A 23474-nucleotide genomic window follows, 5' to 3' on the forward strand; every position below is an offset into this window, starting at 1 on the left:
GGCAAAGACTTCATGTCTAAAACACCAAAAGCAACGGCAGCAAAAGCGAAAATTGACAAATGGGATCTAATTAAACTAAAGAGCTTCTGCACAGCAAAAGAAACTACCATCAGAGTGAACAGGCAACCTACAGAATGGGAGAAATTTTTTGCAATCTACTCATCAGACAAAGGGCTAATATCCAGAACCTACAAAGAACTCAAACAAATTTACAAGAAAAAAACAACCCCATCAAAAAGTGGGCAAAGGATATGAACAGACATTTCTCAAAAGAAGACGTCTTATTCATACAGCCAACAGACACATGAAAAAATGCTCATCATCACTGGCCATCAGAGAAATGCAAATCAAAACCACAATGAGATACCATCTCACACCAGTTAGAATGGCGATCATTAAAAAGTCAGGAAACAACAGGTGCTGGAGAGGATGTGGAGAAATAGGAACACTTTTACACTGTTGGTGGGATTGTAAACTAGTTCAACCATTATGGAAAACAGTATGGCGATTCCTCAAAGATCTAGAACTAGAAGTACCATGTGACCCAGCCATCCCATTACTGGGTATATACCCAAAGGATTATAAATCATGCTGCTATAAAGACACATGCACACGTATGTTTATTGCAGCACGATTCACAATAGCAAAGACTTGGAATCAACCCAAATGTCCATCAGTGACAGACTGGATTAAGAAAATGTGGCACATATACACCATGGAATACTATGCAGCCATAAAAAAGGATGAGTTTGTGTCCTTTGTAGGGACATGGATGCAGCTGGAAACCATCATTCTTAGCAAACTATCACAAGAACAGAAAACCAAACACCGCATGTTCTCACTCATAGGTGGGAACTGAACAATGAGATCACTTGGACTCGGGAAGGGGGACATCACACACCGGGGCCTATCATGGGGAGGGGGGAGGGGGGAGGGATTGCATTGGGAGTTATACCTGATGTAAATGACGAGTTGATGGGTGCTGACGAGTTGATGGGTGCAGCACACCAACATGGCAAAAGTATACATATGTAACAAACCTGCACGTTATGCACATGTACCCTAGAACTTAAAGTATAATAATAATAATAAATAAAAAAAAAAGAAAGAAAAAACAAGCAAACAAAACTGTAAACCAGACATTCTATTTCCAGCAAAACTATCTTTTAAAACAGAAGGCAAAATAGACATTCATAGATCAACACAGACTAAGAAAATTCATTACACACAAACCTGTGGTATAATAAATACTAGAAGAGCTGCTTTAGACTGAAAGGGATCATCCTTGACTCTTCTGTTTCCCCTCCACATTGAATCTATCAGCAAGCAAGACTTAGTAATTTTATATCCAAAAATGCCTTAAACCCCTCTACTTAAAAAAAAAAAAAATCTTCCATTACTATCATCTGAGCAAGAGCCTTGAATTATCTACTGGACTTCTACAATAGCCTAACCAGTTTTCCTGCTTCTACTCATATCCTCCCCTACCACACAATCCACTGTTCCAACAACAGCCAGGGTATTAAAAACAAAAACAAAAACAAAAACAAAAAACAAAGCTAGATTGCATTATTTTCTGCATAAAATCCTCTAATCAGCTTTCCATGCACGTAGGATACTACTTGCCATGACTAAATATGTAATAAATGAACTTTTCTATCATTCTCTACTTCCTTCCATAAGTTCCAGCACACTGGGATCCTACATTCTTGAAATACCCCAAACTCATTCCCAGCTTCAGATTTTTTGTACCTACTGTTCCTTCTACCTCGTGTGGGTCACCAGGAGATCATGACTCAAGGCTGGCTTCTTACTACTCAGGTTGGCACTCAAATGTCATCTCCTCAGAGAAACTTTTCCTGGCCACCCTATCTGAGGTTACCTTACCCACCATCGCTTGCCTCCCTGTCCCTTTTAAAAATTGTGGAATATCATTTATCGTTATCTGAATTGTAATGCTTAATTATGTGCTCACTTGTTTAATGTCTACCTCACCCAATAAAATAAAAGGATCATGACAGGAGAGATCTTAGTATCTTGTTTATCACTGTATGTCCAGGACCTAACACAGTATTTTTAAATTACTGAGTAAAAATTTACATATATTCTAAAACTTACACTAAAATATAAACACTTTTGTGTTTATATTTTAACTTCTGAACCCTTAAAAGACTTTAAAAAGTTTTGTTCTTATTTAGTATTTTATAAATGTCATATTTTATAATTTATACCAGTCTTCTGCCTCTTCTTAATGAAGAGAAAAAAGTGAGTAATCCTCCAAAGTTATCTTAAGTATTGCAAAGAAAGTGGGTAGCCATAGATAGACAAGAACTGTGTCTGTCTTGCTTACCACTGTACTATGGTACCAAGAACAGGGTCTAGTATATGGTAATCATGAAATAATTACAGAATGACACATAAATGAGACTCTCAAGAGTTGGAAGACAGAGGAAATGCTCTGGGGGTTGGTGACAATGTGTTACTCCCTCCATCCCCAGTCACCACTTTTCTAGTTCTTAAGAGTACTCTTGAATATATCTCTGTGACAGACTAAATTTCTTAAGGGCATGGAATATGTCTTTTCTGTTTTGTATTCCTTGTGAGTAAAATTGGCAGACAGAAGATGTTCAATAATTTTAATAATTTTTTCAATGAAATGCCAGAGCATTGGTGTCTTCATTTGTAAAAGGGAGGTAACAAGATTACCTACTTCAGACGGTTATTGTAAGAGAAAAAAAAAAAACCCTCAAAAACCAAAAAACCATACAGAAACACCCCCCCCCCAAAAAGAAGAGTAAGTGAAAGGAAAAAGAAAAACACCTCCACAAAGTCTTCTTTTAGCTAGCTATTAGGTTAGAAAAGTGAAGAGAACTGATTAAACTTCCTCTTCTCCTATAAACTATTCCTATGTATTCAGCTACCTAAAGGATAATAAGCTAATAATAATATAAGCTAATAAGACATCTTACTATTTCAGCACCAGACACTGAAACAGACCACCACCACCACCACCACCACCACCAACATAGTCAGGTTAGCTTATAAGCAAGACCAAAACTTGGGTAAGAGAACTTCCCAACTCACAAGTAGGGAAAGAGAATTAACTATACTGACAATTTGGGGAATCTAATAGTACAGAGCCTTCGTATATTCTAAAGCCTAGAGGGTATCCTTTCAGTAGAGATTTTATGAAAGAAATCAGCAGTATTCCAGATGTCCCAGTAGCTGCAATGCTCCTTCCCTCATACGTTTAAAAGAAGACCTAAAAAACTACTACTATACTAACACAATCTAATAACCTATTATTGTGGCTTTAAATCTTAAAAACTGGCAACCCAACACATCAACTAAGCATCTTAAAAGCTGTTTTTGAAAACGAATTTTTACAGTTCTAATAAGTAGAATCTAAACTTAAACGATTATTATGGCTTAATTCCTACAGGGTGCCAACAAAAACATGAAAAATACGCTATCTCAACAAAACTAACCCATTAAACATCTTCAAAAACTTTCTCTAAACAAATTCTTAGAGTTATTAGAATAGAAAAATAAATATCCAGTTTAATTGTTTGTTTAAGCAATCTTTCAGTAAGAGCCAGTTAAGATTCAAAAACGTAATTAACCTCAGATTGTGATTTTATTATTGATGAGATACAGGAAAGTATCTAGGTAGCTTATAAACAATTCACTTGAGGGGGCTGTAATTAAAATATCAAATTTTATTCACTGGAGTTAGATTATATTTAAAATAAATATTTACTTGAAAATTGTATATTTTATATCATGGTAAAAACCTTATTGGAAAAGAACTTTAAGATTAGTTATTTCACTTACCAAAATGCAGTCCACTTTAGATTGTACAGTTTTGCTAAAAGAAAGAGAAAGTTAGGTTAGTAAAATGAAAAGTTTATTAACTATCTGCAATATTCTCAAAAAGATGTGGTAATTTAGTCTTTCTTACTATGAAAAAATAAATACAGCTTCCTATTAAGATTAGGGATTGTAGCCTAAAACTGTGTTTTTCACAAAGCAAAACAAAAATCTATTTCCCATTCAGTTTACTAAATTTAATCTTAAAGCATGGTCAAAATATTTCCTAAGTTTGTTTTGAATAAACAATTAAATTTTTAACTGTATATAAGTGCAGATTTATTACTATATTTACAAGTATGGCACAGAGCTTACAATAATTACGATTTTTACTGTCTGCCTGCCACTCTGGACAATAATTTGCTTAGCACTTAAAAGTCATAATGATGGACTACAATCTGTAACTGGTAAGGCTGGATACATAAAAGATTCTGTTCCCCCCTCTCTGTCTCAACACACACACACACACACACACACACACACACACACACACCAGTAACAAGAATCCCTAGACATAAAAGCAATAATAAAAGATTAACTAATATAGTAATAAATTGGGAGGGCAGAAAAATACTTAGAAATAAACAATACAATAAAGCCACTATACATCAATTTAACTGAACTACTGAATATAAGTGAACTGTTAATATATAACACAAATGAAGCCAGTATAAAATAATTTAAACAACTAACCTTTGGATTTTGTTATAACACATAGGAAAGTGCAAATGCAAAGAAATCGTGCAAAGTGTTCAGGAACAGTTAACACTCAATCTTTAAAAGATGTTAAAACCAAATTGTCTTCTGTAAAAAGTTATAAAGCCAAATAAATGTAAACCAAAATTGGTTATTTGCCTTTGTATGTAGTCATACAGCTAAGCTATAATGTAAAAAAAAAATTAGTATTTAAATCTCATTTAACACAATCAATAACAAAATTTTATACATGTACCCAGATTTCAAATTTCATTTTCTAAACAATAAAATATGACTGAATTCAGTTTAATTGCAAAGTTCAGAACGACTAAAAAGAGCAAAAAAAGTAAAGAATAACTGTAGGTTAAGAGGGACTGAATTCCCCTTCCCACAATCCTACAAAAGATTTTTAGAGGTTTTAAAATCTCCTTTTGGGATAACTTATATAGCTTATAATTCATTGGCACCTAACTTGTGCTATTTTTCTCTCTTCTCAATAACTCTCAGTTTCCTCTGAGATCTGAGAGTAATCTATAGATTAAGAATTGCTGCTAAAAAAGTAATGTATCCAGGATCCAACCATCTCTCATCACCTTGGTCTAAACAGTCATCATTGGCCAGGAGTGGTGGCTCATGCCTGTAATCCTAGCACTTTGGGAGGCCAAGGCAGGTGGATTGCCTTGGCTAAGAAGTTCGAGAACAGCCTGGGCAACACGGTAAAACCCCGTATCTACCAAAAAAAAAAAAAAAAAAAAAAAAAAAATTAGCTGCGCCTGGCAGCGTGCACCTGTAGTCCCAGCTACTTGGGAGGCTGAGGCAGGAGAATTGCTTGAACCTGGGAGGCAGAGCTTGCAGTGAGCCAAGATAGTGCCACTGCACTCCAGTCTGGGCAACAGAGTGAGACTCCGTCTCCAAAAAAATAAAACAAAACAAACAGTCATTATTTCTTGTCTAAGGTGTTACAACAACCTTTTAACTGGTTTCTCTGCTTCTATCTTTGCCCTATCACCAACCACCACACCCTGTGGGCTACTCCCAACAAAGTGGCCAGAGTGATTCTTTTTGAAGATGACATTAGTCCTTTGCTCCAAAGTCTTTACCATGGCCATAAAAACCCACTATGACCCAATCCTCTGCTGTCTTTCTGGTCTAATCTCATACTAGTCTATTCTTCATTCATTCAGCTCTAGCCAGGCAGCCTCCATGACAGCTTCATGGCAGGAGCGGGCCCTGCACTGGCTTGCTCTGTCAGCCTCTAGGACTTTTCTCCCATATAACTTATCCCTTTACTTTCTTTGTTACTTTGCTCCATGTTATCTTCAACAGACAGTTCTTCCCTGACTTCCCCATATAAAATACTCCCAATCACTCTCTATAGCTCTCATCCTGCTTTATTTTTCATCATTGCACTTATCACCAGTGATATTATAATTTTATTAATTTGTTTACCAGCTATCTTCCTTGACTAGAATTTAAACTTCATTGATAGCAAGCTTTGTCTGTTTTGCTCATTGCTGTGTTATCATCTGGTACATGTAAGGAGTTCAATAAAATCTGTTGAATGAATAAATGAAAAATAATTTCAGTCCCCCAGATGAAGAAAAGTCCTTGTAAAGACTGGGACCACTTAAGAATGAGTTTTTATATAAATTAGTATGAAAATGAAATGTTTATTTTATAACATACAGATCTCGATATATTTTCATTATACCAGTAACTGACTACTCTATGGGATTATCTAAGTAGGATGGTTATCTAAGGAGGATGATTTTATCTACCTTAGAGCTTGGTAAAGCTCTAAAACATATATATAAATGATAGCCTTTTAAAGCAGGGGTACCCAACTCTCATCCCTGTTAGGAACAGGGTCACACAGCAGGAGGTGAGTAGCCGAGTGCATTACTGCCTGACCTCTGCCTCCTGTCACGTCAGTGGCAACATTAGATTCTCATAGGAGCCTGTGAACCCTATTGTGAACTGTACGTGTGAGGGATCAAGGCTGCATTGTCCTCATGAGAATCTCATGCCTGATGATCTGTCACTGTCTCCCATCAACCCCAGATGGGACCACTATCTAGCTGCAGAAAAACAAGAGGGCTCCCACTGATTCTACATTATGGTGAGTTGTATAATTATTTCATTATATTATTACAATGTAATAATAACATAAATACACTGTACTATAAATGTAATGAGTTTGAATCATCCCCAAACCATCTCCCCCACCCCTCGATCTATGGGAAAATTTTTTGTCTTCTATGAATTTGGTCCCTGGTGCCAAAATGGTTGGGGACTGCTGTTTTAAAGGATAGAGTTATAAAGAAAAATGAAAGCCCTTCTGGTAGATGAGGGCCCTGGAATCACTTAGTCCCTTGATTATTTTTACTTTATACTTAAACATAATAGAACAATATAGATGAAGTTTAAGTTCCCCTTTTCTTCTGCCTAGTCTTATACCCCTCCCTACCTTCTCAAAGGCAACTATCATTAATCCAATGTGTAAACTTTCCAGTTGTTACTTTGAGTTGTTCCTTGTATTAAACAAAAATCTATAAGCAACATACACTGTTCTGTGAAGCTTTTAAATGCTTATGTAAGTTCCATTACACTGTACATATTCTACAATTTTTTAAATTCAACATTGTTTTTGAGATCCATCCATGTTGATACACTCAGATGAAGTTCATTCATTTTAACTACTAAAAATTATTCCATTGAATAAATAATCAGATTTATTCATCTATTTCTCTACTGAAAGGTAATTATGTAGCTTCCAGTTTTTCTACAAACAGTACTGCCATAAGTGTCTTTGTATATGTCTCTTGGTATATACCTGTAAGAATTTCTCAGCTATAAATCTCGAAGTCAATTTTCTAGGGCTTATGATTTTTTTCTATTTTATTTTATATTAACAAATTTTTTCTCTCTCAAACACTTATATCCATTTATACTTCCATTAGCAGTATATGATAGTTCTTATTTTCTTATTACCTTGCATATATATGCCATTTATACATGATACAGGTAATATATATATACTAAAAAGTTACTATTCCAATGGACATGAAATTTTATTTTTTTTAAAAATTGTCTTTTCCTCAATTACTAGCAATGCTGTGTGCCTTTTAACCTGCCTGCTAGACATAGGGATTTTCTCCCCCATGAATTGTTGGTTCCTATCCTTTGCATATTTTTAAGTGGAGCTATTTATTACATTATAGAAGCTTTATATATTCTGGATACTAATTCTATTATATATATTTAACTTTGTTAATAACTTTTATTAAAGTTAACATTTTGATCTAGTCAAATAATTTTTTTCCTTTATGAGTTATTTTTATGTCTTATTTAAGAAATCCTATCTAAGATTAAAAGCAGTCTATATTTTATTCTAAAAGTTTTGAAGTTAGCTTTTCTCAGTTTGATCTTTAATTGGAATTTATTCTTGTGTATGGTCTGGTGTAATATACAGTATATACTATTTCCATCTGGGAACCCATTCACTATTTTATTATACTAAATTTCAGTATGTGCTTGAATCTTTTTCTGGCCCTTTTCTGTTTTATTATTAATCTACTCATCTATCCCTAAATCAACACCACACTTTGAATTTATTACTGCTATAAAATTTAGGTCTAGTTATTTGATTGCATGACCCTCCTTGTTCATTTCCAAAACAGTCTTGAAAATTCTTGGACCTTTGTTTTTCCAGGTGAATTTTTCAATCAGGTTTCTAATTTCACAAAAGTCCTCCTAAACTTTATGTAGGACTTTATTTTTGGACTGTATTAATGCTATAGGTTGAATGGGAGATGATGACTGATAATTTGGATTTTTTTTTTAATCTGTCCTTAAAATGTCATTTCCTTTCTGAATAAATATTTTGTTAGAAAGAGTACAAGGCAACTTACAGATGGTATTGTGAATTTTATCTGTGTGTTGATGTTCAGGCAAACTATTGGTTTTCTATGTTGACCTTATCTCCAGCAACCTTCATGAACTTTTATTAGTTCTAATAGCATGTAGATTTTTATTTTTTGAGACAGAGCTTTGCTTTTGTTGCCCAGGCTGGAATGCAGTACGCCATCGCAGCTCACCACAACCTCCGCCTCCCGGGTTCAAGCAATTGTCCTGCCTCAGCCTCCTGGGTAGTTGGCATTAGAGGTATGCACCACCACGCTCGGTTAATTTTGTATTTTTTTTTTTTTTTTTTGGAGAGACTGGGTTTCTCTATGTTGGTCAGGCTGTTCTCGAATTCCCAACCTCAGGTGATCCACCCACCTTGGCCTCCCAAAGTGCTGGGATTACAGGTGTAAGCCATCGTGCCCGGACAGTTCTAATAGTATGTAGATTCTCTTGCAGGTAATCATTTCATTTATAATTAATATTTTTCTTTCTTTCCAATCTTTATGTCTCTTTCCCCCTCCTTTTTCTTATCTAATTACTTTGGCTAAAATCTCCAATATAATAAAGAGTAGCAGTAACAGAAGATATCCTTGTTTTGTTTCTGCACTAAAGAATTTATTTCTAAGCTTCCTGTAATCAAGAATAATTCTGGTAACATGTGTTTTGGTAAATGTTCTCTATCCATTTAAGACACTTTTTTTTTTTAGTGCTACTAGTATGACAGTTAAGGCTTTTGCTCTTCTTTTCTCTCTGCCAAGGAACACTCTTCAAAAGTGCTACCTGCCTGACTTGCTCCCTTACTTTTCTGTGCTCAGTGGTTCAAACGTTATCTCCTTAGAAACCTTCCCTGACTGTATCTTGTCATTCTCTTGTCCTTTACACGTTGCTTTATCTTTATTATAATTACTGCCACTGGCATTTATCTGTTTGTCCAACATCCCCACTAGCTTTATAAAGAAAGAAGTTGGTATGATTTGCTTACTACTATCTTCCCAACACAAGGAACAGTACCTGGCAAGGAGGCTTATTATCTATTATCTTTTTTAAAAAAACTAGCTTTGAATTTTCTTGATTGAGCTCTTTTTTGACATCTCATCAGTTTTTATTTATTTTTTGTTTTTCTTCTGCATTATTTGTATTTATGCTGTTAAAGTTGAATACAAAACACATTTTCCCCTTACTTCTTTGTTTTTAATAAGCACACACAAGAAAGACTTTATCTTTCTATTCCTGAAAAATTTCCATTAACTGGAACCTACAAATTTTGCTATGTATTATTTTGTTATTTAATTTTAAATATTTTGTAATTTAGTATTTGATGTCCATGAATATATATGTATCTTATTTTTAAACTATCTACTACCAATCAGTTACTTTTCCACTTCAGCCAGGGAATATGGTTTTCATGATGAAAACTTCCTTTGGGACCCAACTCACAGTCATATTTTTTAAGAATCCAGGTATCCTTTAAAAAAATCTGTATTCTCTATTTATCTGCTAGAGGGATTTCCATACAGATCTATATTTAATCAAGTGTATTAATTATGCTATTTAAATATTTTGTTGCCATTTTATCTACCAGTTTCTGACAACTACGACTGGACATTTATTAATTTCTCTTTGGAAGTGTCAATTTTTGCATTCTTAACTCTAAGACTATACTGCTAAGACTATATTCTATATAAATAAGACTATAATTTTTACATTTTCTTGGTAGTATATTCCTTTTATCAAGATCTAGTGTCCTTTACGGTAATACCATTTTGTCTTAAGCTCTACTCTGTTGTATATTAATTTTGTCAAACCATCTTTTTGTTTTCTGGTTTTTACTACTGATGAGAAATTTGTGGTCAGTCTCTCTTTCCTCATGTGATTTATTCTTTTTAATTTAATCATGAGTTCATTTTAAGCAAGGATATTTTCTCCAGGGAAGTCCTGTATACCTGGATTGGCATTATTTTCTCTCGTGATCTGAAATTTTTAAATTATGAACTTATCTTCAGAACAATTATTTTTCAGAGGAATCTTATATCCTGTGGGTTACAGAAGCAGTTTCATATTTGTCTCTGCTGAATTTCTAAGGGTTTAATGGTTCCAGACATATTTGTATACTGATTTATTGATTTAGAGTCCTTGTACCAAAAGGAAACTATGATATCAAATCAAACTCCACATTCATCTATAATACAGGCTTAAGGCTCCGGATCTCATATTTTACCCTTCTACATGCCCTGGGCAAACAGCAGGCTTACCTGAAACTTCCTGGGTCTGTCCGTGGGTTCCCTTTTTCAGTCCCATTTTATAGGTAAAGATCTCTCTTCAGGTTCTATGCTTTAGTTTATCAGTTCCAACTACCTTGTGAGAGCACAGAGTATGTGGCCTAGACTTTTCTATGAACATTAAGACATCAATCCCCAGCATTTAAGGTCTGTATGAGGACGTGAAAACCACTATGGGCCATTTAGGAATTAGTTCCTGCTTACCACCTTTCTTAAGTCAGCTTCCCTGACTCCTTGTTACTAGCACCTATGAATTTAATTTCTCTTTCTTGATTTGAAGCTTTTATATATGTAAATAACCTTTCTGTATATATCTTATCAACAGTTTATGTCCGGAGTGTGGGGTGAACATCCTGCCACAAGAGCTCAACTATACTGTCCAGGAGTCTTTTACTACATGGGTGTATACATAAACTATATGTATACATATAAACTGTATACATAAATGTGTATGTGTATATATGTATAATATACACACATTTCTATACATATATGTGTGTATCATAAACCCATCATAGTTTTATACCAGTGTTAATGGAATATATTTGAAAACTTCCCCCAAATTCTACCACTACAACCAATAAACTCTTTTCTTTTTTCACATATTCTCTCCAATATGTAGTCATGAACATATCTAATTTTTAACACTGCTATAATCAAACCAGGGTATTATTTAAATTTGCCAAAATCATATTCTAATAATCTTCAAATTTTTAATGTCATGTATTTTTTGTAATTCCATTTAGCAGATGTTTCATAATTTCCTAAACTATTACCTGAATATACTTTGTTTTAATTGTTTCAATTAAAATAATGCTTCAGTGTTCTGCTTCAGATAATGACAATTTAACATATATTAAAATTAACTTGCCACACATAACAATTATACATTCTGGACAAAATACAAAAACAAATGTTAAGTCAAAAGAGTAATCAAAAGCAGGTAGCAACTGGAAGGAAGTTAGCCTTAAATGAGAAAACTGTACTGGTATAGTTTATTTTTTTTTTTTTTTTGAGATGGAGTCTTGCTCTCTCGCCCAGGCTGGAAGGCAGAGGCGAGATCTCAGCTCACTGCAACCTCCACCTCCTGGGTTCAAGTGATTCTCCTGCCTCAGCCTCCTGAGTAGCTGGGATTACAGGCACATGCTGCTACGCCTGGCTAATTTTTTGTATTTAAGTAGAGATGGGGTTTCACGGTGTTGCCCAGGCTGGTCTAGAACTCCTGAGCTCAAGAAATCCACCTGCCTCGGCCTCCCAAAGTGCACTGGTAGAATCTGTTGTCTTGCTAGCTTAAAAAGGACAAAGTTTGTGGTTGCCAAGGCAGCTTAAAAGTGAAAGGTAGAATCCCAGAAAGGAAAGTGCTGCAAAATTTCTATACGAACTACACCCAATATTTGAATGACCCTAGCCTGAGGAAGACTCCAAGGTTCTTCACAAAGAGAAACAGCTGGAAGGTGAAAGGATCTGAGATGAGATTTCTGCTGCTGCCTGTCACAGAAAAAATCATGTTGGGGGTTGAATCCAGCCACATTAGATGTCTACTAAGACAAAAATTCAACACTCATCAGAGAAAAATAACAGAATCCAAAGTCTATAATACGTCACCCATAATGCCCATTACACAAGCAAAATACACTATAGTGAACGAACAGGAAAAAAAAGACCTAGAGTCAAGAGAAAAAGCAGCTCACAGACACTAAATCCTGAATGATCTAAGTGTCAGAATGATCAGACAAGGACTTCAAAGCAAGTATTATAAACATTTTCAAGTATTTAAAGGAAAATATGGTCATAATAAATGTTTGCATGGGGAAATTTCTCAGACAAATGGAAGCTATGAAAAAGAACCAAATGGAAGTTCCAGAACTTAAAAGGTATAATGTCTGAAATGAAAAATTCATTGGATGGCCTTAATTTGAGATCAGATGGCAGAAAAAGGGCCACTTAACTGGAAAATCAATAGGTCTATTGAATGTGAAGAAAAGACTTTAAAAAAATAATAAACAGAGCTTCAGAAATTTAAAGTTCAATATTAAGTGGTCTAACTATGTACAATGGGAGAGGAGAGATAATGAGACAGAAAAATACAATATTTAATAAATGGCCAAAGTCTTTCCAAATTCTAAGAGAAACACAAATTTCTAGATCCAAGAAGTTCAGCAAATTCCAAGCAGGATAATTATAAAGAACCCACACATAGTCAAAAGGATGAAAAAACAAAGATAAAAAGCACACTGTGAAAGCAGCCAGAAAAAAGTAACATTGCATGCAGTGAAAAAGTTATATGAATGAAACCTGACTAATGATACCTGACTTCTACTGACAGTAAACTGATTTGCAGCAGAGGTACCAAAGCAATTCAAGGGACAAAAGAAAATCGTTACTACAAATTCTGATGGAGTAACTAGACACATCTGTAAACAAATGTACAAACCTCATACTACAGAAAAATTTGAGCTGAAGCTTAAAATGTCTAGAAGAAACCATAGGAGAATATGCTGATATGAGAGCGGACAAAGATTTCTTAGGGTTACAGAAGCAATAAACATTTTTTTTTCTTTTTGAGACAGAGTCCCACTTTATCACCCAGGCTGGAGTGCAGTGGTATGATCTCGGCTCACTTCAACTTCCACCTCCAGGGTTCAAGTGATTCTGCTGCCTCAGCCTCCCCAGTAGCTAGGCCACGACGCCCAGCTGATTTTTGTATTTTCAGTAGAGATGGGGTTTTGCCGTGTTGGCCATGCTGGTGTTGAACTCCTGACCTCAGGTGATCCACCCACCTCGGCCTCCCAAAGTGCTGGGATTACAAGCATGAGCCACTGTGCCCCGCTGCAATAAACATTTTTAAAAAGGCTTTGGGAGGCCAAGGCGGAAAAACTGCTTGAGGCCAGGAGTTTGAGACCAGCCTGGGCAACACGGTGAGACTCTATTTCTACAATTTTTTTTTAAAAAGCCAGGCGTGCTGGTGCATGCCTGTAGCCCTTAGCTACTCGGAGGCTGAGAATCGCTTGAGCCCAGGAGTTCAAGACTTCAGTGAGCTCTGATCATGTTACTGCACTTCAGCCAGGACAACAGAGCGAGACCGTTTCTAAAAACAAAAATAAATCAGACCCAATCAAAATAACAGTAAACTTCCATTCACTGAACTACATCAATTAAGAAGGTAAAAAAACCACCAACTAAATAAAATACTTGAAAAACATATCTGACAAAACATTTATGCCTAGAATATATAAGGAACTCCTATAACTCTGTAGTAAAAGACAGGTAACTCAATAAATAAAGAGCAAACAACTGGAATAGCTATTTCACAAAAATGTCCAAAAATGTCCAATAAACACATGAAAAGATGTTCAAGGAACCAAGCCATCAAGGAAATACAAATCAAAATCGCAATGATATACCATTAGGAGGCTTAAATTAAAAATGCCAAAGACCCAAATATTGGCAAGGATTTGAAGCAACCATAACTCTCATATATTTATGGTGGGAATGTGAAACGCAAAACCACCTTGGACTAGTTTAGCATTTAGACATAAACCTACCATGAGTATTTATCCAACAGGAATCAAACTAGATGTCCACAAAACAGATGTTGAAGAAAAAGAATGTTCATATCATCTTTATAATAATTCCAAACTGGAAACAATGCAAATGATATCAATGTAAGAATGAATAAGCACTTTGTGGCATAGTCACACAATGGAATACTACCTAGCAATTAAAAGAAAACCATACATACATAGAGGAACATGGATGAATCTAATAGATATTATACTGAGCCATATAAAACACCTAGAAAAGTTCATTCTGTATGATTTTACTTACATGAAGTTCTAGAGTAGGTAAAATTAATACATGATAAAGGAAAAATTAGAAAAAGTAGCTGTCTCAGGATGAGGCTTCCCTGCTGACTGGGAAGGATCATGTACAGACAACATAATGCAATGCTCCATTTCCCTTTTCAGGAAAGAATTCTGACCCACTGCTGGGAGTGCAGTGCAGTGCAGCACAAAGCCCTCGGTGTCTGTCAGCATTCAGTGTCTGTGCCCTTGGGTATGATTGCTTAGGCTGAAGGAAATATCACTTCTCAAGGTCATACCAATTTCCAGGGACAGCCCATATCTAGACACTAATCAACATGGGGATATTAAGGACCAGCCCCTTCCCCCAACTTGAGACAGCTTTGACTGGTCATTCTATCTTCGGAACTCTTCAGCATTGCAGTTCAACCTTCCCTCTGCCCAAGCTGTTTCCTTCCCCTCCATTCCCTTCCATAGATCATAGATCATAGAATCACAAAAGCACTCCCTAATAAACTGGTCCTTAAAATATGATTCCTGGACTAACAGTATCAGCATACCTGGGAACTAGTTAAAAATGCAGATTTCTGGGTCCCACTACAGACCTCCTGAATTGGAAAGCAGAAGCACCATTTACATGTGAAGAGCTTCCTATCAATTTTTTGTGCCCCACTCTTAAATATACTCAGATGGATAGACAACTGGAAAAAACCCTCCAATATGAAAGACAGAGAAAAAAGGGGGTGAAACCCTTACTTGGAAGAAATAACACTATGCAAAAAGAAAACAAAACTTTAATCCTCACAAAGGTTAAGGGAAGACGCTGCATTCAAGAAACACAAATTGGATACTATATACTTATATTTTTAAAGTATATTCAGAAAGTTAAAAAGAGACATCTTAGAAATTAAATCTATTTAGGCTGGCTATTTTCTCTTTGCTCTTTGAAATCACTCTCTACCCTCTGTGATAACCTAGGAAGCTGGACTTTTCACCATCAGTAGGGCTCCCTTCCTCTCTGCCAAATGTTTGTCACTGGACAGAGGTAGGGATGTAAAAGAAGAGAAAGGACCTGGTTCTTTCTGACAGGCAATGAGTTAGTGGTTTGGGTAACTGTGGTTTTTCTCGGCAGGTTTTGTAATATCTTTTTAAGTCAATAAATTGTAAGTTCCTAAAACTTTGATTAAAAATTAAATACATGAAAATTCAAGTAAATAAAATTTCAAATAACAAAACGTCAAAGTTATCAAAAAAGAAATGGAATTACCTATGAACAAAGGAGTTAGAAGAATATATTTGCAATTATCTCTCTTTTTACCATTACTCCAACTAGTTAAGAAAGCATTTTCAGCAGCTGGAAAAATATGCACAAAAATACACGTATCACTCAATAATAAACCACCAATACACATCTGAGCCTGCACTTAATAAAAGTAGGTAATATTTGACTTTTAAGTATTTCATAATTTAAATGTTCATTTATTATTTTGGGGTTTCTTAAACAATTTTATTTTATACATGTTTATTTCAACTCAAATTTTGACAGACTAAAAGACTGTATTTTGTTAGAGTCCATTTATAGGCAATTTTGCAACACTGATTTCTTGTGGGGGAAAAAAAACCCAAAACAGACAGATAGTAATTATTACGATCTGTGGAAATGAATGACCAGGAAAGCCGACCTCTTACTGCAAACCAAGCACATGGAGATAAGTCCACCAATGCAGCAGCAGCATCTTGATGATGAGTTGAATGGAGACAAAACATCTTATGTTGTACCCAGAAGGTAGGGTAAGGCTCAAAGCTGCAAGGGGCAAAATGTTTTCATAAAGGCAAGATTCAGGTGCTGCTTGCTGCAGCACTCCACAGACACACCCTGTCTGTCCCAATGGCTTGTGACTGCCACGCGGCAACAATGAACACAATATACTCTCACTCTCACTCTCAGAGCAAGTATCTTCCCCTTATGAGAGAATGAATTCAGGCAATTCTTTACAAAAATGACAGCATTTGTTCCAAGGCACCAACAGTATAAAGCTTTTCAGAAAGTACACAGAAATAAACAGACTAAACATGGGAATTAGTTCTTAATGGTGGAATCTGTTACTACTGTAACTAGTGTAAAAATAACTTCAGATAGATTACAATCAAAATGCATATCGAATAGACTGTGCTGTGTGAGGGAATGTCTGACCAAAGAGTATTCTCACAGGCACTTTGGGTGCTGGCTAGTAAGCGCTCACAAGGGTTCTTCTCAGGGCCAGAGAAGCTGAGCATCTTATGTATTTATAAAATCTTTCTCCAGACTTCTTGCCAAGCTTCTTCTCTGCCATCAGCTTTTTCAAGGATGGGCTGGGCTGAAATATGGGGTTCTTCGTATCTATCATGCCATCCATTCATGATGAACTTCACAGAATCCAGCCCAACGTAATCTAGAAGCTCAGATGAGCCCCTGAGGTACCTGGCTCCTAACTTCATAGCAGTGTCAGTGTTTTCCTTGGATACGTCAAGTCCTTCATGCAGCTTGACTGCTTCCATGAGGTGTTGAATCCTAAGACGGCTGACAATAAACCCAGGAGTGTCCTTGCAAGAAACAGGATGCTTTACCAAGGTTTTGCTCAAGTTTACCAAAGATTCAAATGTCTTTTGGGTGGTCATTGGTGTTTTAAAGACCTCTGCAAGTTTCATCAGGGGCACTGGGTTGAGTAAACGGAGGTCAGCAAATTGGTCTTGTTTGGTGGTAGCACTGGCTATGCTTGTAATTTGCAAAGAGGAAGTGTTGCTGGCAAAGTTGTATGTTCAGCAACAAACTTGTCCAACCTCTAGGAGAGTTTGACTTTCACCTTTAGATTTTCTACAATGGCCTCTACCACCAGGTCTGTGCTATGGACTATGGATGTTGCATCTGTGCTGGCTGATATGCTGCTTAGGGTTTTCTCCACAAATTCATCATCAGCCTTAGGGTTTTCTACAAACAACTTCTTTGTCGCTTTCCTAAGGCTTTTCTCAATTCCCTCTTTATATTTTGCCAAGATGTCCTCTGTCTGGTCAAGGAACACTACTGTGTGGCTGGTCACTGCAGAAAACTGTGTGATGCTGATGACCATCATGTGCTTGATGATGATTTTTCTCGCCCAAGGATGTGGACAAGGAAGACCCCGAGTGCATTAACTGGCTGGTGATGAAAGCCATGGTGCAGTGGTGGCGACGACAGCAAGACCCAGGCAGGGAAGGCACATGTGGTGTGGGGACCAGCAGACGGGCAGCCTCTGAGGCCATTTTTTACTTTTGAATAAAACGATATTACTAATTTTATCTGCAAATAACTTTTGTTCAAATGACAAGGTATGCTCAACATTAATATTTTTCTAATTTTTTTAATTGATTATTGTTGATAATTGATAAAACAGGCATTGAACTTCCAGTTTTGCTGATTTTTAACTTTTACAAAAATTTTAATTAAATAATATCAGTCTGGTATTTTGGTATTAGATTTTAAAAAACAAAATATCAGTACCATAATTGTGCTGTGGTATCATAACTATTACATTTATGGAACATGCTAACTACTTATCTTCTAAATCTTTCAAGATTTACATCTCAAGTCATATTGCCAGAATGTTATTGATATAAAGTAGTAGGGAAGAGGGGGAAAACACCAGCAATAAAGCAGATAAAAATTTAAGCAACAGAGATATAGCTTGAGAAAGCATATTGTGTTTTCTGTAAATCAAACTATAGAGTGAAGCTGGATAAAGCTTTCTTATCTAGGGGGGCTATACAAAAGAAATAACAAATTTTAGGAAGCATGTGTTTAAAAATTAAAACTTAGTCTAATTCTCCTTTCTCACAAAGAAATACGTTACAAAAATACCATGTAATATTTCCCTTTATTCAAACAAAAACATGATACAATAAATAAATTAGCAGTCATGGGCCAAACATATACAATATATAATACAATGTAAGCAACAGTATGACAGAAAGAACATTTAGACAACTTGTTTGCTAGAAACATTTCAGAATCTGTTCCCCAATTTCAACAAATTGTTGATAAACTATTTTTTACTGCAGAAAATATTCTAGGAGACTCTCACTTATCCCTTCCAACACCACGTTTAGCCTCTATCCAAAAGTTCTATGCTATGTTTACATTTATTTGGAGTCCTCAAGTCTGAAGTCAGAGTAACTCACAATTCCTATATACTTGATTCAAATTTCTTGTGTTGTAGAAACAGAGGTATCTGTGAATACCAGATACTAGATATAACCCAAAGACAATCTGAGATAGAGGAGGTACAACTAGAAGAAGCTCTTACATTCTATCCTTGCCAGGAAAAATCAAACTCTTAGCTTCTACTCTTATAAAATAATTAATTCTGTTAAAAACACATTGACTTCAGATCCCTTTTGCAGGTTGTGACTTGGCTCACAGTCCATCATAGCAAATCTTATTTTTACCTTATACTTGCTTATATTAAATGAAAACTATTTACTTTTACTTTTGTTTGCTCATATGCTATAAAACAAAATTTTATGTTTTTTAAAAACAATAATAGTCATAATGGTGGCTAATTCTAAAAAGGTGTAGCCAGAAAAAAAGGAAATAAAAAACACTTGGAATCACACCATGCAGACATTTAAATTCATTTACTTTGTTTTCTTAAAAATAATGGATTCTTTTGGTAAGGATGGGGAGAAACTGGAATCCTTGTACATTGCTTGTGGGAATGAACGATGGTCTGGCTGCTCTTGAAAAACCTGATATGTCTTCAGAAAGCTAAAACACAGAATTACCACTTGTCCTAACAATTCCACCCAAAGAAATAAAAATAGGAACGCAAACAAAAACCTCTACACAAATGTGCTGAATGTTCATAGTAGCACTATTCACAAAAGTCAAATGGAGGAAACAACCCAAATGACCATCGATGGATGAACGGATAAACAAAATGTGACATATTATTAAAATGAAATATTATTCAACCATAAAAAGGAATGAAGTACCGGCACATGCTACAATACGGATAAACCTTGAAAACTTTATGCTAAGTGAAAGAAGGCAGACATAAAAGGTCACATACTGTATGATTCCCTGTATACAAAATCTCCAGAATATCTACATCCAGAGAGATAGAAAGTGGATGAGTGGTTGGTTGGGGTTGGGGAAATGAAGAGTGACTGCTTAATGCACATTCCTTTTAAATGATGAAAAATGTTCTGGAACTAGATAGAGGTGATGGCTACATAACACTGTAAAGTTACTAAATGCTACTGAATCGTACACTTTATGTGGTTAATTTTTATGTTATTAATTTTACCTAATAAAAAATAATTAGGATCATAAAATTAAGAAAAAACTTCCTTTAGATACTACCAGTGCCTGATCAACAGATTTCGAAGTATCAGTTCTGTTTCTCTCTGTAACCCAAGTTGCCTTTGAAATAATCATTGTTCACAGTGCTTGCCTGCTCTTATGAATTTTTAGAGACTCTAGTTTTCATGAAAGGAAATTAACCAAAGACCAATGTTTCTCAACCAGGTACTGACATTTAGGATGGCACCCTGCTTTACTTTATGGGTTCATCGAATGCATTATAAGATGTTTGGAATCATATGACGGTGTTCACTAAATGCCAGGAGTGCTTCCTAGACATTTTGACAAGCAAAATTGCCCCGCATTATTTCCATATGTTCCTAGTTGAAAGTCACTGCTCTAGAACAAAATGTCATATCCTACGTATTGTGTTACATTATAAGAAGTTCCCTAATATACGCAACTCAATGCTTTACAAATGAGTCATTTCAAAAGCTCACATGTTTTTATGTATGGAAAGTAAACTTCTTGCTTTTGACACAGGATGCTATAAAAATTTATTGATTTTATTGTTGTTCTAAACATAAAAATTAATTTCAACCAGAAGAATGAACTTTGTCATGAGGTAATTTGTGCCTGATATTTGATTACTAGATCATATTACTCAAATGAATATTCAACTTCTACTAATAACATTATTTCATTCATTGATATAATATTTTCTTTGCTTTTTAAAAAATATTATCAGGTTCCAAATATATAGGAAAGTTATAAAGAATAATATAACACCCATGTACCTGCTAGCCAGTTTGAACAAACCTGAACTTTTTCCTTAAGGAAGAAAACTTTACAGACAAAGTTCCCATGGGATCTTTTCCTATCTCATTCCACCATTCCTTTCTCAGTGGTGACCACTATCCAGAAGTTATTATTCCCATGAATGTATATACATTTACTACAAATGTTGACTATCTCTATAAACAATATAATAGTTTTGCTTACTTCACAGGCATTAAGTTCTGCTGCATGTATCATTCTTTTTTTAAAAAACATATTTACTTAATAGGCATTAGAAGTTTATCTATTTTGGTACATTCTAGTTTATCCATTTTAACTGTTACATAGAAGTGTGGATTAAATTGTATGTCCAGACCCCTCCCCAAATTTGTATGTTGAAGCCCTAACCCCCGAGGGCTGTATCTGATGGAACAGATACAGCACTCAGAAGGAATCAACCATGCTGGCACCTTGATCTTGGACCTCAAGCCACCAGAACTGGTAAAAAATAAATTTCTATTACTTAAGCCATCAAGTCTGTGGTACTTTGTTATGGCTGCCCTAGCAAACTAATATGCACAGTATTCTACTGTTTGAACATACTGCTTTATTTATTCTTTAATAATGGGCTCTTATCGTATTTCCAGCTCTGTACTGTAACATACAACATTGTAACAAACATTTGGTATGGAGATATTGTTATTCTTATTGCAGGACTTTTTCTTGGACACATACACAAATATACGCACACACATTACAGTATGTTTATCTTCAACTTTCTGATTATTGCCAAATTGCCTTTCAAGGTAATTTTGGCCAATCTCTACTCCATCAGCTGTGTATAAGACTCATTTCTCTCTATCCTCTCCAAAATTGGTAATGACAGACTTCTGCCAATCAGATGGGTATGAAATATTTTGTTTTAAAACGCATTTCTTTATCAGTGACGTTGAACACCTTAATGTATTTACTGACTACTAAGTTTTCTTCTGTGAACTGCCTACTCATATCCTTTACCCCTTTTTTACGTGGTTGTTTTTATTATTTTATTTACTAATAGGAGCTCTTTTTATACTTTAGATACTAATCTTTTGTCAATTACTTGAGTTACAAATAACTTCTCGCCATCAGCAGCATGTTGCTTTTTTTTTAAGTGTTCATTGTCCAAGGAGAGTTTTTATGTTAATTTAGTCAAATATTTTTCTTTATGAAAAGTGCTTTTGATGTGTTTTTTAAAATCTTCCTTATTGTGAGCTCACAATGTTATTTTATTTTCTTCTAAACTTCTGCTTTTCACATTTGGGGGCTGAGTTTTTCTGGATTCTATGTGTGATGTGATCTTTTTTTTTTTTTTAATATAGATAATGAAATGTCCCAGTGGGCCATCCCTTCCCTTGCACACAAGGCCTATGTCTTGTTAACCTGCTTCCTAAGTCTAGCACTTTGCCTGGCACACATTAGGCAATTATAAACATGTGATCAATAAAAGGAAGGATGGAAGAAAGAGAAGGGAGAGAAAGGGAAGCAAGGCAGGGATAGGAGTGTGGAAAAAAGTATTTGGATCATGGTCTTTGATATAAACTATATATTAGAACCATACAAGTCAAAAGGGTATTAAAACAGATTCAAGGGGTGGATTGCAGGAAGATGGGCTTTCCAGGATTCTGGAATGCTAGAGGTAAATATATCACTTAAGTGCATCTGGGCACTGACTCTGCTTTCTCTCCCCCAGGATGAGAATATGGCCTTGCTAGAGCTGAATTAGTTCAAAATCCAGAAAATTGTGGTGTTATAAATATCACTTATTAAGTCTTTGCAGAATGTTCAAGAAAGCCTAGGTACAAAAGGGCAATGATACATTCAGAAATTGATACAGCAATGCTAGCTGAACCTTTCCCGTAGGGACAGTGGCTACATGTACCACAGGAAACCTAAAGAGATGGGAAAACTTTTTGTTGTTGTTGTTGTTGTTTTCTTTTTTTTTTTTTTTTTTTGAGACGGAGTCTCGCTCTGTCGCCCAGGCTGCAGTGCCGTGACCGGATGGCAGCTCACTGCAAGCTCCGCCTCCCGGGTTTACGCCATTCTCCTGCCTCAGCCTCCCGAGTAGCTGGGACTACAGGCGCCCGCCACCTCGCCTGGCTAGTTTTTCGTATTTTCAGTAGAGACGGGGTTTTACCGTGTTAGCCAGGATGGTCTCGATCTCCTGACCTCGTGATCCGCCCGTCTTGGCCTCCCAAAGTGCTGGGATTACAGGCTTGAGCCACCGCGCCCGGCCAGCCTTTTTTAGATATACTGTATTTGCTACTATTCAGAATAGTCATTTGGTTTCTATATTCTTAACTAAATAATTTAGGAGCATACAACAGGTGGGTAATAGTCTCTTCCCAACAATCCCTAACCTGAAGTTCAAAGGCGGAGTGCCATAGTGGAGGGTATAAAGAAACAGAAGAATGGGACCTGGAATGACTTTTTTTTTTTTTTTTTTTTTTTTGAGACGGAGTCTGGCTCTGTCGCCCAGGCTGGAGTGCTGTGGCCGGATCTCAGCTCACTGCAAGCTCCGCCTCCCGGGTTTACGCCATTCTCCTGCCTCAGCCTCCGGAGTAGCTGGGACTACAGGAGCCCGCCACCTCGCCCGGCTAGTTTTTCGTATTTTTTAGTAGAGACGGGGTTTCACCGTGTTAGCCAGGATGGTCTCGATCTCCCGACCTCGTGATCCGCCCGTCTCGGCCTCCCAAAGTGCTGGGATTACAAGCTTGAGCCACCGCGCCCGGCCCTGGAATGACTTTTGCCTCAGACGCCCTCAAAAGAAAAACATCTCTCCCTAGA

General features: G+C 36.0%; 1 protein-coding gene and 1 pseudogene across 1 annotated transcript in view; both read right to left on the reverse strand.

Moving 5' to 3' along the window:
• Window positions 1-23474, reverse strand: part of RFX7 (regulatory factor X7) — a 160930-nt gene that overhangs the window by 91139 nt on the left and 46317 nt on the right. Inside the window, exon 2 of the mRNA XM_025390675.1 lies at window positions 3835-3868. Within this exon, the coding sequence (XP_025246460.1) occupies window positions 3835-3868 (34 nt within the window). The remainder of the gene's footprint in view (window positions 1-3834; window positions 3869-23474) is intronic.
• On the reverse strand, window positions 16783-17779 carry LOC112628001 (annotated as a pseudogene).

Source organism: Theropithecus gelada, chromosome 7a (genome assembly GCF_003255815.1).
Source record: "Theropithecus gelada isolate Dixy chromosome 7a, Tgel_1.0, whole genome shotgun sequence".
NCBI lineage: Eukaryota > Metazoa > Chordata > Mammalia > Primates > Cercopithecidae > Theropithecus > Theropithecus gelada.